Source organism: Camelina sativa, chromosome 3 (genome assembly GCF_030686135.1).
Source record: "Camelina sativa cultivar CO46 ecotype springtype chromosome 3, ASM3068613v1".
Classification (NCBI taxonomy): Eukaryota; Viridiplantae; Streptophyta; class Magnoliopsida; order Brassicales; family Brassicaceae; genus Camelina; species Camelina sativa.
Genome location: NC_141882.1, coordinates 6166706 through 6179865, shown reverse-complemented (window position 1 = coordinate 6179865; position 13160 = coordinate 6166706). Strand labels below are relative to the sequence as shown.

Below are 13160 nucleotides of genomic sequence, written 5' to 3'. Positions count from 1 at the left end.
ACAGTTTTTAGATTCTTTCGATAATTTATTAATTAGAAGAAGAAGAAAATAATCCAATATTTGGACCCAAAATGAAAAGCTTTGGATAGGCCCATTAAGAAGGTAGACTATAGAAAAGCCTTATTGATGTTTTAACATATGCTTGCCATTGAAAATTTGGCGAGAGGATCTAAATTGTATCGGGTGTTTAATTTGTCTGGTAAATTGATCACAAGGTGTTCGATAGAATACCTGAGAGAGTTCCGAAAGGTTTCTTCTTAAAAAGAAAGTTGAAATTTCGAGGCTGAAGATGACGATCTTGGATGTTTTCTCAGAGATTTTGAAGATACAGAAGCTACGACGGGGTGTCTCTTACGCTGGATTCTATTGCTTTACTGCTGCTCTCACATTCTTCTATACAAACAACACGTAATGTCTAGCTACGGGATCTCAACTTCAATGTCTGTTGCTTTGGATGGCTCTGTTTGGGGTTCTTATCTTATATTTTTTTACCTTCAAGTCTTGTTTGATTTAATGTACGGATTCGAATGCTTTGTAGGACAAGAGCAGGATATTCTAGGGGCGATCAGTTTTATGCATCTTACCCTGCCGGCACGGAACTTCTGACCGACACAGCTAAGGTTATCCCAAAGACATTTGTGTTTTCGTTTAGAGTTATATATAGTTGATTTGTTCTCTGTGATTGACGAAATGGGTTTGGTTTAAAGCTTTACAAAGCGGCGCTTGGGACTTGCTATGAATCTGAGGATTGGGGTCCTGTCGAGTTCTGCATAATGGCTAAGCATTTTGAGCGCCAGGGAAAATCTCCATACGTTTACCACTCTGTAAGTTTCTTCAATATCTCTAAAATTGGTGTTCACACAGTCTCAGTGGTGCGGATGATACTGTGTTTCAGTGATTGTTTGAAGGTCAGTTTCCATAGATAGTTCTAGGTCTAGGATTTTTATGGTACAAAACTTTGTGGTTTTCATATGTTAGATGTTCATGTGAGGTATAGAACTCTAGACAAAACAAAACCATGTGGTGAGCTCTTTTGATTGTGTGAATGCAGCAATACATGGCTCACCTTCTTTCTCAAGGCCAACTCGATGGAAGTGGCTAGTGGCGTCCAATTATTTTTAATCAACTCTTTTTTCCTTAGTTTTGTATCTAATTTTGTTGTAACAAAATTAAACCTCGGTATCTGGAGCACTTGTAATGTGATGGTATAAAACCCGGAGAATGAACTGTTCTGATCCGTGCTAAGAAAAATAAGAGCACAAAATGCCTGTAAAGGCAGTTTTACACGATTGTTTATATCCTCTGAACACCTACTTTTGTTCCCATCCTGTTATATACCCCATGTGATAGTATTTCCCACCACTTTCAACGTTAACAAGTCAATGCAGCAATGTAAAGAACTCTCGTTCTGTATGTTGATCTTGATCAAAAAGAATATCAATACGATTTCTACATCAAATTCTATGGTATCTATACTATTTTTTTCTTTAGAAAAGGTTTCAAACTGACCTCAGTAGTAGCAAATGAGATAACTTACATTCCAAACTTGGCATATTGGCACTTGAAAACAAAAAAAGCAAGACACACTCTGTTTCCGCATATAATTGGGCCGGGTCCATTAAATAAATAGTATGGATATTAAAAGCCCACATAGTAGCGAATATTGACTAAAACCCTATGGCCTTGTCCGCCAAGATAAACCCTACGATCTAGAAACTTCCGTCTTCTATTGTCTCCTCTGTCCTCTCCCCAAATTAAAAACTCAAGAAAACCTAGAAATTTCCGAATCATCCGAGACAAGAAGAAGAAGAAAGTGAGAAAAAATGATGAAGCGTCTGATGCCAACGTTCAACCGGATCCTGGTTCAGAAAGTGATCCAGCCTGCTAAAACCGAAAGCGGCATTCTCCTCCCCGAGAAATCCTCCAAGGTAAAATGACCGATCTAATTTCACTAGTTGATCTTCTTATGATTTTTGCATCAGAGATCTGAAATGATGTAGCTTTTTTCTCGGCGATTTACAGCTGAACTCAGGCAGGGTGGTAGCTGTTGGACCTGGATCAAGGGATAAAGACGGGAAATTGATTCCGGTCTCTGTGAAGGAAGGCGACACTGTTCTTCTTCCAGAGTACGGCGGCACACAGGTCAAGCTCGGCGAGAACGAGTAAGTTTGAAACCTACTTCTTTCTTTTTGTTTCGTTTGTATTTACCCCCTTTAGATCATTAGGATATGGTATGATTTGTATACTGTCAAAAAGAACCATGATGTTTTAGATCATCTGAATCAGTTAGTCTCTCTTAATTATCAGATAATTTCAACTCTTAATCATTGGAATGAAGTGCCAATTTCAACACCACTTTCGTATATTGATTCATGTGTTGTTTGATTTTACAAATGAAGAATTAGACTCTCTCTCAAGTAAAGAAACTTTTGCTTTGTGTGATTGGATGCAGGTACCATCTGTTCCGGGATGAGGACGTCTTGGGAACGTTGCACGAGGATTGAAAAGGGCTAAAAGCTCGCCAACAACTCAACCACAACCACGAGGGTTGACGTTGGTGTTTGTGTTATGAGTCATTTTTAAGTTAGTTGTTCATCTTTGAAGATGTGGTTGGACTTTGTCGTTTATCATTGAATTTACTCTTTTATGAAATTGTCTTTGAATTGTTACAAAATGGGCATCAATCATATGGATAACCCCCCCCCCCCCCCCCCCCCCCCCCCCCCCCAAGTGTTATTGCTTCTTCTGATTCTAATATTTCGTGCTATTCAGTAATCTGTTGATGCTTTCCGTCTACGTTTAGGCACCAAGTTCTCTAATAGCCAATGTAGACGGTGGCTTAGTTGACTTTTTTGCTTACTTCATGTTCAAGCTGAGCATATTTCACAATTGCAAAATTCTATTAGCTACTAGTTTATATATGTTGTTGATACAACATCAGTACTGTCTTTTGTCGCGACTTCAGTTTTAGTATGTAGTTTGTTTGAAGTTTGAACTAAATACTTTGGCCTTGCTAACCCAAAAGAAAAGTTGTAACTAAACTCATTGGCCTTGCTAACCCAAAAGAAAAGTTGTAATTAACTCATTGCTATATTTGGTTAATTCACTCTTCCAATACAAATTAGACGATAATAAGAAGAAACTGGTGCATTGAATTTCACCATATTAGATAAAAGATAGTTTCCGTTTAAAAACGAAATCTGTAAATTGAAAGAAGTAAAAGAAACACAGAAGGAGCCAATAAAAAAAGTGCATGTGATCAAAATAAGCGATCACGGCATCCACCGCACGAGCGCACAAAAACTAAATAAATAAAAAAGTGTGTTGTGTGTCACAGACACAGTTTCGCCGCCGGGACAAATCTGTGCAATCGGCGTTTGCCACCTGCCTGCCATTGTCGACCGTCGCAAACAATGCAATGATATATGTATTCATTCATTCATTATTGTTATTATTTTGTAATGGCGTAGCGCACTGACGAAGGAAAGAGAGAGAGAGAGAGAGAAGAGAAGGGAAACAGATGATATCCCAGGTGGAGAGAGATCTGTCGATTCAAAATCGGCTTCCAGCTACACCTTCTCCGCCGCCTTCACCTCGTCTCTGCCGGACCCGCTCTAAATCCTCCGGGCAACACCAAACTCGGACTACATTCCCTCACCGTATCTCATGGATCCTTTTATCTGTTCTTCTCCGTCGTCAGGGAATTCTCCTGTTCGCTCCTCTCATCTACGTCTCCTGTATGTTCTTTCACATGCGCGTCGCCTCCTTTGATGCCGCTCCAATCATCCACCGCCGTCCCGCTCCGGGATCCGTTTACAGGAGCCCGCAGGTTTACGCTAGGCTCCGCGCCGATATCGACGCCGATAACACCACGGCCGATGCGGTGAGGTTTGCCTCCGCTTTTGTGAAATCCTTTTTGAGAAATGTCGCCATTGTCTTGTCTACACTTAAGATAGTTTCATCTCTCGATTTGGTTACTTGTGAGCTCAACTATTCCAATTCATGACACAATTTGGATCTCTTTATGATGTTGTTAAGTCTTTTTTATTAATCTCGATCCCTGCCTTCACTATAAAACCATGTCATCTAGTTTCAGCTCTAATTGCATTTCTCATGAGTTTTAGTATTGGATCCATTTAGAGAGTATAAATGTTTAGGAGAATGTATAGCTCTGTTTTGTCATTGTCCCTACTTTGTTTGTGTGGTTCGTTCATGCCAGTGATACTGCTGTTTTCTTCTCTATATAGCTACGTATTGTCACCTAATTTGGTACATGCTATATCCTTTCTCACGTTTTGTCAATGAAATTTGTATTTTTTTAGATATCAACGATTTGGAAACGTTCTTATAAAGGTGTGGAATGGAAGCCATGTGTGAACAAGTCTACTGGAGGTATTATTACATAGCTTTCCTACTTTCTTAATAATTGTGCTTGTCCTATGCAATAAGTTACAACATTGGTGATGCATTTCATGGCAAGCTTCTCACTTTAATGGGAAAAGACATCACCAATAAAGCCCTGAAGAATATAGAATTAGTTAATTACACTGGCTTAGGGTCATAATTTATGATTTTTTATCTTTGTTGTGTGTTGACGACAATTGTAGTTTTGCCTGAGTCAAATGGTTTCATATTCATCGAGGCTAATGGAGGCTTGAATCAGCAGCGCACTTCGGTAGGTTTATCTATCTTTTCATCTTACATCAAATTGATTTGTTTCACTCAAGTCTTCTTGCACTTTTCTGGCTACCTTGTCTAAGGTAAAGCTGTTGACTTGTAGTCTACCATGTTTTGCTTAGATATGCAATGCGGTTGCTGTGGCAGGCTACCTAAATGCGACCCTTGTAATTCCCAACTTTCACTATCACAGCATATGGAAAGATCCGAGGTTTCGGATATTTGTTTTCATATCTTCTCCATGTGTTGTAAATTTAGCAAAGCCATTCCTGTTTCAACCACTTTCTTACAGAGTGTTTTCCTTGCAGTAAATTTGGAGACATCTATGATGAAGAATACTTTATCGATACCTTAGCAAATGATGTGCGGGTGGTCGATACAGTTCCTGAATACTTAATGGAGCGTTTTGACTATAACTTGACAAATGTCTACAACTTCAGAGTTAAAGCATGGGCACCCACCTCCTATTACCGGGACTCAGTCCTGCCAAAGCTGCTTGAAGAGAAGTGAGTCACACCTTAATAAAAGTTACTTTCAATAATAAACTGTCTTGTTTTTGTGTAAGGGACTATATATTTTGTTATACAAACGGGTTTTGAATTATTTGTTGTTTTTTTCACGGCACAGGGTTATAAGAATTTCCCCATTTGCGAATAGACTTTCGTTTGATGCTCCTCGAGCTATCCAGAGATTTAGATGTTTGGCAAATAATATAGCCTTGCGATTTTCGAAACCTATACTGACCCAAGGAGAAACACTGGTGAAGAAAATGAAGGAGCTTAGTGCAAACAATGCTGGCAAGTATGTTTCTGTGCATCTTCGTTTTGAAGAGGTTTGTTACCTGTAAAGTCCAACGCTTCTTGAATCTGCCACTGGTCTTTGTCATGGCTGTATATTTCTGAAAACAGATCTGTCGACGTGAGAGATATAATACACTATAAGACCATGTTGCAGGATATGGTAGCTTTTTCTTGTTGTGTATTTGATGGTGGTAACCAAGAAAAACAAGACATGATTGCGGCGAGAGAAAGGGGATGGAAAGGGAAGTTCACAAAACCAGGTCGTGTGATACGACCAGGAGCAAACAGGCTCAATGGAAAATGCCCTTTAACTCCTTTAGAGGTAATCATAAGTTCTTTTGGTTCTGCAACTTCTCTAGCCTCTACTATGCACAACGGTGGTCTATATTAATTGTTATATTTTCGTCTTATAGTCATCCATGGATACTGCTTTGGAATAATCAGAGTAGTTGTTCAAAGTGCTAACCATTGTGAGCAATAATGTGAGCAGAGAATCTTATTCCCTTTGGTTCAATTTTCTTGCTTGTATACCTATCAGGTGGGTTTGATGCTGAGAGGAATGGGGTTCAACAAAAGCACATATATATACCTTGCAGCTGGCCCAATATATAGCGCGAGTAGAACTATGGCTCCACTACTCGAGATGTTCCCTAATCTACAGACGAAGGAGATGCTTGCGTCTGAGGAAGAAGTGGCCCCTTTTAAGGTTTCCGTGATCTTCCACTGTTAGCACTTTCACGTGATGAATATTTTCTGACTTACATAAGACTATATGTCTTTATTCAGAACTTCTCCTCGAGAATGGCTGCGCTAGATTACACGGTGTGTCTCCACAGTGAAGTATTTGTGACAACTCAAGGTGGAAACTTCCCTCATTTCCTCATGGGGCATCGGAGGTATTTGTTCGGAGGGCATTCGAAGACGATTCGGCCAGACAAGCGAAAGTTAGCCGTACTCTTTGACAATCCAAAGTTGGGGTAACGACTCCTCACCTCTTCGACGTACAAACATGATTTTTAGTTGATAGTATCTGGTTGGTCCCTCAATGGTTGTTTCTGACATTTACCGGCAGATGGAGAAGTTTTAAACGGCAAATGCTAAGCATGAGGTCCCATAGTGACTCCAAGGGGTTTGAGCTGAAACGACCTAGTGACTCTATTTACATATTCCCTTGCCCTGACTGTATGTGCCGGAAGAACAAAACAACAGCATCAGCCACCTGACACATTCTTTCACTGGAAAATTCTGGTGCATTCCTTCTTTTATTTACACAATTCTTTCAATTCTTTGGTCACATCCGCATCCAAACAGCGAGAGAGAGAGAGAGGACTAGTCTGCGCATGCAGGGACTTCGCAACTTCTCCCTTGGGGGAGATTTTTTGACACATTGAAGCTGATGTATCTAACACGATGAACTGTGATTAGCTCCCACCAAGATCCAACCTTTTGTTTCTGGGAGAAGAGGATAGCATTTTGATGTTTTGCAGAGCGTTTGCGTTTTTGTATATTTGGTGTCTATTGGTTGGGTTTGCTCAGAAATAAATAACTGTAGGGTCGGCCATAGAGTCACAGGGGATAAGAAAGCTTCCAAAAAAGTTTTGTGTACATTGATCGGTTCCTTTTTGGTTTAATTTTTTGTCTTGTTTAAATTCTGTTTAATTGTTTATATTCTTGTGAGTGATCTTCCAAGTAAATCTCTCTCCTTGTACAAATTGGTGTATCCGGTTCTAAAATCGAACATACATGGAGTGATGCTCCTAAATGGCTGCAACTGATTATCAACCTTACAAATTAGACCTTTTGTTGTACATTCCTGCCAAAAAGAATGTATCAATTCCAGCTATTGTTGCACATTAAGGGAGACGTATCCTAATTTTTCTTCAATATCAAGTAATCCAGATAACACCTCTATTATTGAACTTGTTAAGTCTAAAAAGAAGGACCTTGATTTAATTATTTCAACTATAACTAGACTTTTCATTTTTCAGAGTTGACAAATATATATAATTGGAAATTTTGTGTCAGGCAGAATATGTAGCTGGCATCTTTTTTTCTTTCTTTATAATTTCTGCTGTTCGAGTTTCTTTAAAAATAGATTTAAAGAAAGAAATAAGCGCATAAAAATATAGATATTTGTAATAAGCACATGAAATAATAAAGTAAAATCAGAGATACGAATTATATCAAATAACATATTAATTGATTAATTTAACTATCAGAACAGGCGATAACGTGCATACAATACGTGACCATAATTGTTTAGATATATTGAAACTGTCGACTATTTGAAAAGCCGTATTACCAATTTCGTTGTTAATGTAGCTTACGTGTTAATCTTGTATATATAAAGGAAGAAAAAATACTTAGTTCCATCAAAGAAACCTATCGATAGCTAACTAATTCATCAATGGCCATGTCAGGAACATACGTGACGGATGTGCCTCTAAAAGGATCGGCCGAGAAACACTACAAAAGGTGGAAGAGCGAGAATCATCTCGTCCCTGACGCCATCGGCCACCTCATCCATGGTATTACCCTCCACGAAGGCGAATGGGACTCTCCCGGCGCCATCAAGAGCTGGAAGTACAATCTTGGTTCGTATTTCTAATCATTATCTCTATATATAACATACAAATGATTGACATGATATAAACCTATATATGTGTAAATGAAATGTGGTATTTGTGTGTGTAATTAAGATGGGAAGGAAGAAGTGTTTAAGGAGAGAATAGAGATGGACGACGAGAAGATGGCGGTGACATTCAATGCGCTAGATGGTCAAGTCATGGAGGAGCTTAAGGTGTATATCGCAAACTTACAATTCATCCCCGAGTCCAGAAATGATGGCTGCTTATGCAAAGTTAGTGTATATTGGGAGAAACGCACTGAAGGCTCTGCAGAGCCCACCATGTTCATGAAGTTCCTCGAGAAGATGGTTGCTGACATGGATGGCCACATCCTCCAGAACCAGCAGGAATAATGGATCGATGCTTAATCATATCATCACATCCTCCTTTAACTATATTTTTATATGTACGTTTTTCTTAAAAAAAGTTCATCTCGTACATGACATATTTCTACTTCCTTATATCATTATGGTGTACGTTGTCTATCCAACGTTAACTTATTTATATCAGTATTGTTGTTCGTTTATTGTTATTTTTTTTTGTTGTCACCATATTGTTGCCAAGCTATTTTCAAAATTATGGATCGCCTAATTTGTAACTTCATTCTCAAAAAGAAAAAGAAAAAAAACTACGGCGATCTGATGAAATATTATTTCTCACCTACATGATAAGCTGCAACGGCACATATATATATGAGAGGTTTTTAATAGTGTCTCTATATCATTCTAAACTATGATAGTTAGATCAATATAGTTAGACATCAGAAAGTTAGAAGGTATATATGCAAAGCATCGAAACCAAAGAGTAAAGATGAGGAAACATAGACCACACGTGTGGACTACCAATATCACTATGACGTCGAGTAGCACCTACTTTTTTCTTTATCCGTCTCTTTCGGCCAGGTGAGGTCCTTTATATTCGAACGTTACACTTTTTTTGTTCTACCGTAACATTTTTGTAACTAAAAGACAAACGAAATTTAATCAAAACGCTACAGTTCAAAATTATTAATCAAAGATAATTTTTAAGTAGAATAATATGTTGATTTTAATATAAGTTTGATTCTTGAAAAGTCGTACATATATATCTGGTTTCTTGTAATGTTGTGACGAGTTGGTATATATAAACGAAGGGTGCATGAGGCTTTCGTTTTTGCATCCACCCCGAGATAGCAAACAAACAATTGGCTTACACACTTTCAAGGACAAGTAATCAAAAACTTTTTAGAAGCTTCATCATGGCGCCGTCAGGAACATATGTGACAGAGGTTCCTCTGAAAGGGTCGGCGGAGAAACACTACAAAAGGTGGAAAACCGAAAACCACCTCTTCCCCGACGTCATTGGCCATCACATCCAAGGTGTCACTGTTCACGAAGGCGACTGGGACACCCACGGAGCCATCAAGTCCTGGAACTACACATGCGGTTTCCACGTTACTCTATCTCTCTCTCTCGCCCTTTGTTTATTTGGAAACGTTTATTACAAGCTAGGGTTTCTCTATATTAATGTAAAATTCATGCGTATGAAGATGGGAAGCAAGAGGTGTTTAAGGAGAAGAGAGAGTTTGACGACAAGAAGATGACGGTGACATTTAGAGGGCTGGATGGTCACGTGATGGAACAGCTTAAGGTGTATGACGTCATCTTCCAGTTCGTCCCAAAGTCTGAAGAAGGTTGCGTCTACAAAGTCACTATGATATGGGAGAAGCGCAACGAAGACTCTCCAGAGCCCATCAAGTACATGAAGTTCGCCACGAGCTTGGCGGCTGACATGGACGACCACATCCTCAAGGACCAGAGTAAAGCGTAATTGTTAGGGGTGACCATCTTTAATTTAACTAAGAAAAATAAAGAAACGTCCTCTATATGTATATATGTGTGTGTCTTTTGTGTTTGTTTCGTACATGATCATCCGCCCTGTGTACATTTTACATGCTGAGAATAATGGCGGTCCTTATAAGCTTATCTGTATCATCTCTGTCTGATAATTTGGTGTTGTTATGGTGTATTTGGTTGGTGTTCGTATTATAATATTTGTGTGTCGTCGGCTATACAGTATTATACTATTATGTAAGGTATGCAAAAGAGCTCATAATGTTAATTATTAGGATAGCCTCATAATAAGCAGGCTATCACTACATAATTAATTTCATTAAAAAGAAGTGCAAAACAAACAAAAATCCAAGGCAAATAGAGTGACTAACCAAAATCCAAAACATCCATTAATCTAATACAAAAGAAAACATGCAAATATTTTGAATAACACTAATTAACACACATGCAAATATCCTCTGTACAGATTAACACTCATATTTATCAGTAATATGAGTTAGAAGTCTTTTTTTTTATATATATATATATATATATGAGTTAGAAGTCTTCAACTTAACGGATTTCCATATATATATTCATGTTTGATAAGAACGTATTAAAGTCGATGATTAGAACGTGATATAGGGTGCAAACAATCTACACGTGAGGGATAGATGGACATGCGGACACTTAGACCACACGTGTGGAGCACCAATATCACTATGACGTTGATGATCACTAAATTACGCATAATATCGTCTCTTTCGCCTTGACTTTTTTTTTTCTTGTCTTTTTTCGGTATTTATCTAATGAATCATTGATAATCCAGTCAATAATCCGTCACCTATGACTATTGAACGTTTTAGTTATGATAAGAAAACAAAAAAAAAACTAACTTGAATCGGTCTGAGACTTAAACCTAATACACAAGACAAGTTATCTGTTCGATTAATAGGTTGTCTAAATATAGTTTTGGGACTTTTTTGGTTTAATTTAAAATTTTACTTGTGTAGAAGCAGAGAGTAAGACTTCAAAATTAGTTTAAGGTGTTTGTTTAGCAAACAAAATCAAATCGACAATAAATATTAAATTCGTTACATCAATCACTTTACAAAAAAATTAGGAGAGAAGTGATTTACATTTTTTTACTAATCACATAGTACTGTCCAACGTTATATAAGTTGAACAATATCTAACTCAACATCTACTAGTCCACAAAGAAACGATATACAGATGCAAGATTTTATTTCTGATCGAGGTTAAACTTTTTTTTTTTTTTTTTTTTTGTCAATCTCTGAGGTTAAACTAAGCATTCATATTCAGGATTTAGTAGATGTTGGACGAATGAAACCTTTATTTCTAATTAAAAGAACTAATTAAACCATATAATTAAAAGAGACTATATATAATATTTATGTGTGTATATATGTAGCCGTTTTTATATCTTGTAGTGTTGTGGTCAGTTTTTGTGTATATAAAGGAAGGGCGACAGTTGAGTTTTTGCATCAAAATATACACTTGACACATTTCAAAACAAAAGAATCAATCAAGAAAGAAATGGCGTTGACAGGAACATACGTGGCGGAAGTACCACTGAAGGGGTTGGCGGAGAAACACTACAGGAGATGGAGGAGCCAAAACAACATCGTCCCGGACGTCATCGGCCACCATATCCAAGGTGTCACCGACCACGACGGCGACTGGGACTCCCACGGCTCCATTAAATCTTGGAACGACACAATCAGTCCCTACTTTACTCTATCTCTTTATGTTCATACGAGGATTGATGTTATCTATTTTGTAATATGGACTAAAATTGTGTGTGTGTGAAGATGGGAAGCCGGAAGTCATCAAGGAGAAGAGAGAGATAGACGACGAGAAGATGGCGTTGACGTTCAGAGGGCTAGACGGCCACGTGATGGAGGAGTACAAAGTGTATGATGTCATCTTACAGTTTATTCCCAAGTCACTCTGATACGGGAGAAGCGGAAGGAAGACTCCCCCGAACCCACCAAGTACATGAAGTTTGTCCAGAGCTTAGTTGCTGACATGGACGACCACATCCTCAAGGGCCAGAACAAGGCTTAAGAACCCTCCATGGTCACCGTCGTAAATAATCCTTATGCATGTGTATCTTTTGTGTTTGTCTCGTACGTGTCTTTATCATCCGCCTCTTTTTCCTTTGTACATGTTGTGCTAGTAATAATGGCGGTCTTGTATGTATCCATATGTCTTTGATGAATAGTTGATGTTGTTATGTACGTGTGTTCGTAATAAAATAAATTTGTGTTAGCTATGCGATTTTGTGTACGATATAAAGCGCATAATATATTCCCTAAAATGTATATATTGTCACATGACTCTCATTATTCTGAAACAAAATTAAAGACATGCAAATATTTTCTCCGTCGAAAGACTCTCTCACATCTCCTCTCCCTTCTGTATAAACAAACCCTAGATTTTAGAATCCTCTGTTTTGCCAATTCTCACCTCAAAATTTCTCTCTTTTTTCTGAACTACTTCTACTTGCTTTCGATTTCCGGCCGTGACACTGTTCACTCCATTCAATTCGAGTTTTCTGATTCATGATTTTTTAACTTGTAATTAGTACTACTACCATTAGAATCATGTTTCATTGTGAGGGAATGTTTGTTAAGGCCCATTAGCACTTATTCGGCCTATATATGTGGGGTAGCAAAAGTTTACTATGATCAACCATCAACCCGCTTTTTATTCATTATAAACGATCAAATGTCATGGTCACTCAACCATATATGATAATATATACCAAAGGGTCACGAGTGAAGTCTACGACCACCTATGTCTAATGATTCTCTTAATCTCTTAAACAAGTTCTTTAACCAATTTCAATTTTCATTTACAAAGAACATCATATGATCAATTGGCGTTGAATATGCATCTCCCAATTTTACACATATCATATATGGAATTATGTATATGCAGTTGGCGTTGAATATAAATAACCGTGTGCTATATCTTTCAGATACATTATTATTATCAAAAAGGAGGACATTTATAGCTTTTCGGCTTTCTTTTTATTAACTTTTAAAAATTTAACAAGAAACAACTGAAAGTGACTTAGCATTGTTAGAATAATCTGGTCCACCTATATTACGATGCACATTAAAAGAGCATATTCATGAGAATTAGCTCACTATTTATATATAAGAGACAGATTAATTAGGTTCATTAGTCATTACAATGAATAAATATAGGCATAGTTG

At 37.8% G+C, this 13160-nt stretch overlaps 5 protein-coding genes and 1 pseudogene across 7 annotated transcripts; all 6 read left to right on the top strand.

The window, feature by feature from the left end:
- Nucleotides 1–125: 125 nt before the first annotated feature.
- On the top strand, nucleotides 126–1289 carry LOC104773770 (uncharacterized). Its single transcript, XM_010498424.3, has 4 exons — nucleotides 126–408; nucleotides 539–620; nucleotides 708–824; nucleotides 1052–1289. The coding sequence occupies exons 1-4, from the start codon at nucleotides 290–292 to the stop codon at nucleotides 1100–1102; spliced, it is 369 nt and encodes a 122-aa protein (XP_010496726.2). The 5' UTR covers nucleotides 126–289; the 3' UTR covers nucleotides 1103–1289.
- A 376-nt stretch (nucleotides 1290–1665) lies between these two features.
- Nucleotides 1666–2674, top strand: LOC104773785 (10 kDa chaperonin, mitochondrial). The gene is made up of 3 exons (XM_087508499.1): nucleotides 1666–1928; nucleotides 2023–2162; nucleotides 2453–2674. The coding sequence occupies exons 1-3, from the start codon at nucleotides 1824–1826 to the stop codon at nucleotides 2502–2504; spliced, it is 297 nt and encodes a 98-aa protein (XP_087364625.1). The 5' UTR covers nucleotides 1666–1823; the 3' UTR covers nucleotides 2505–2674.
- A 485-nt stretch (nucleotides 2675–3159) lies between these two features.
- Nucleotides 3160–7126, top strand: LOC104773738 (O-fucosyltransferase 4-like). 3 transcript variants are annotated; one of them, XM_010498393.3, is made up of 10 exons: nucleotides 3160–3883; nucleotides 4323–4392; nucleotides 4608–4675; nucleotides 4800–4888; nucleotides 4986–5183; nucleotides 5305–5509; nucleotides 5632–5799; nucleotides 6016–6183; nucleotides 6264–6454; nucleotides 6550–7126. In XM_010498393.3, the coding sequence occupies exons 1-10, from the start codon at nucleotides 3521–3523 to the stop codon at nucleotides 6698–6700; spliced, it is 1671 nt and encodes a 556-aa protein (XP_010496695.2). In that variant the 5' UTR covers nucleotides 3160–3520; the 3' UTR covers nucleotides 6701–7126. The 3 variants fall into 3 exon arrangements, with proteins under 3 accessions (XP_010496695.2, XP_087364623.1, XP_087364624.1); XM_087508497.1 differs by having other exon boundaries at nucleotides 3179–3888; XM_087508498.1 differs by having other exon boundaries at nucleotides 3748–3888; nucleotides 4825–4888.
- Nucleotides 7127–7774: 648 nt separating this feature from the next.
- Nucleotides 7775–8630, top strand: LOC104773730 (MLP-like protein 328). The gene is made up of 2 exons (XM_010498380.2): nucleotides 7775–8071; nucleotides 8177–8630. The coding sequence occupies exons 1-2, from the start codon at nucleotides 7885–7887 to the stop codon at nucleotides 8455–8457; spliced, it is 468 nt and encodes a 155-aa protein (XP_010496682.1). The 5' UTR covers nucleotides 7775–7884; the 3' UTR covers nucleotides 8458–8630.
- A 581-nt stretch (nucleotides 8631–9211) lies between these two features.
- LOC104773725 (MLP-like protein 328) lies at nucleotides 9212–10111 on the top strand. Its single transcript, XM_010498371.3, has 2 exons — nucleotides 9212–9528; nucleotides 9633–10111. The coding sequence occupies exons 1-2, from the start codon at nucleotides 9342–9344 to the stop codon at nucleotides 9911–9913; spliced, it is 468 nt and encodes a 155-aa protein (XP_010496673.1). The 5' UTR covers nucleotides 9212–9341; the 3' UTR covers nucleotides 9914–10111.
- Nucleotides 10112–11381: 1270 nt separating this feature from the next.
- On the top strand, nucleotides 11382–12211 carry LOC104773718 (MLP-like protein 328; annotated as a pseudogene).
- Nucleotides 12212–13160: the final 949 nt, after the last annotated feature.

Excerpts from the sequence above, each read along its gene's own strand:
- LOC104773730 (XM_010498380.2), top strand. The coding sequence starts at position 7,885 with ATGGCCATGTCAGGAACATACGTGACGGATGTGCCTCTAAAAGGATCG. Across the intron at positions 8,072-8,176 it reads GAGCTGGAAGTACAATCTTG|ATGGGAAGGAAGAAGTGTTT; the intron begins GTTCGTATTTCT and ends TGTGTAATTAAG.
- LOC104773725 (XM_010498371.3), top strand. The coding sequence starts at position 9,342 with ATGGCGCCGTCAGGAACATATGTGACAGAGGTTCCTCTGAAAGGGTCG. Across the intron at positions 9,529-9,632 it reads GTCCTGGAACTACACATGCG|ATGGGAAGCAAGAGGTGTTT; the intron begins GTTTCCACGTTA and ends ATGCGTATGAAG.
- LOC104773738 (XM_010498393.3), top strand. The coding sequence starts at position 3,521 with ATGATATCCCAGGTGGAGAGAGATCTGTCGATTCAAAATCGGCTTCCA. Across the intron at positions 4,889-4,985 it reads AGCATATGGAAAGATCCGAG|TAAATTTGGAGACATCTATG; the intron begins GTTTCGGATATT and ends TTTTCCTTGCAG. Across the intron at positions 5,184-5,304 it reads CCAAAGCTGCTTGAAGAGAA|GGTTATAAGAATTTCCCCAT; the intron begins GTGAGTCACACC and ends TTCACGGCACAG.
- LOC104773770 (XM_010498424.3), top strand. The coding sequence starts at position 290 with ATGACGATCTTGGATGTTTTCTCAGAGATTTTGAAGATACAGAAGCTA. Across the intron at positions 621-707 it reads TTCTGACCGACACAGCTAAG|CTTTACAAAGCGGCGCTTGG; the intron begins GTTATCCCAAAG and ends TTTGGTTTAAAG. Across the intron at positions 825-1,051 it reads CTCCATACGTTTACCACTCT|CAATACATGGCTCACCTTCT; the intron begins GTAAGTTTCTTC and ends GTGTGAATGCAG.
- LOC104773785 (XM_087508499.1), top strand. The coding sequence starts at position 1,824 with ATGATGAAGCGTCTGATGCCAACGTTCAACCGGATCCTGGTTCAGAAA. Across the intron at positions 1,929-2,022 it reads TCCCCGAGAAATCCTCCAAG|CTGAACTCAGGCAGGGTGGT; the intron begins GTAAAATGACCG and ends GGCGATTTACAG. Across the intron at positions 2,163-2,452 it reads GTCAAGCTCGGCGAGAACGA|GTACCATCTGTTCCGGGATG; the intron begins GTAAGTTTGAAA and ends GATTGGATGCAG.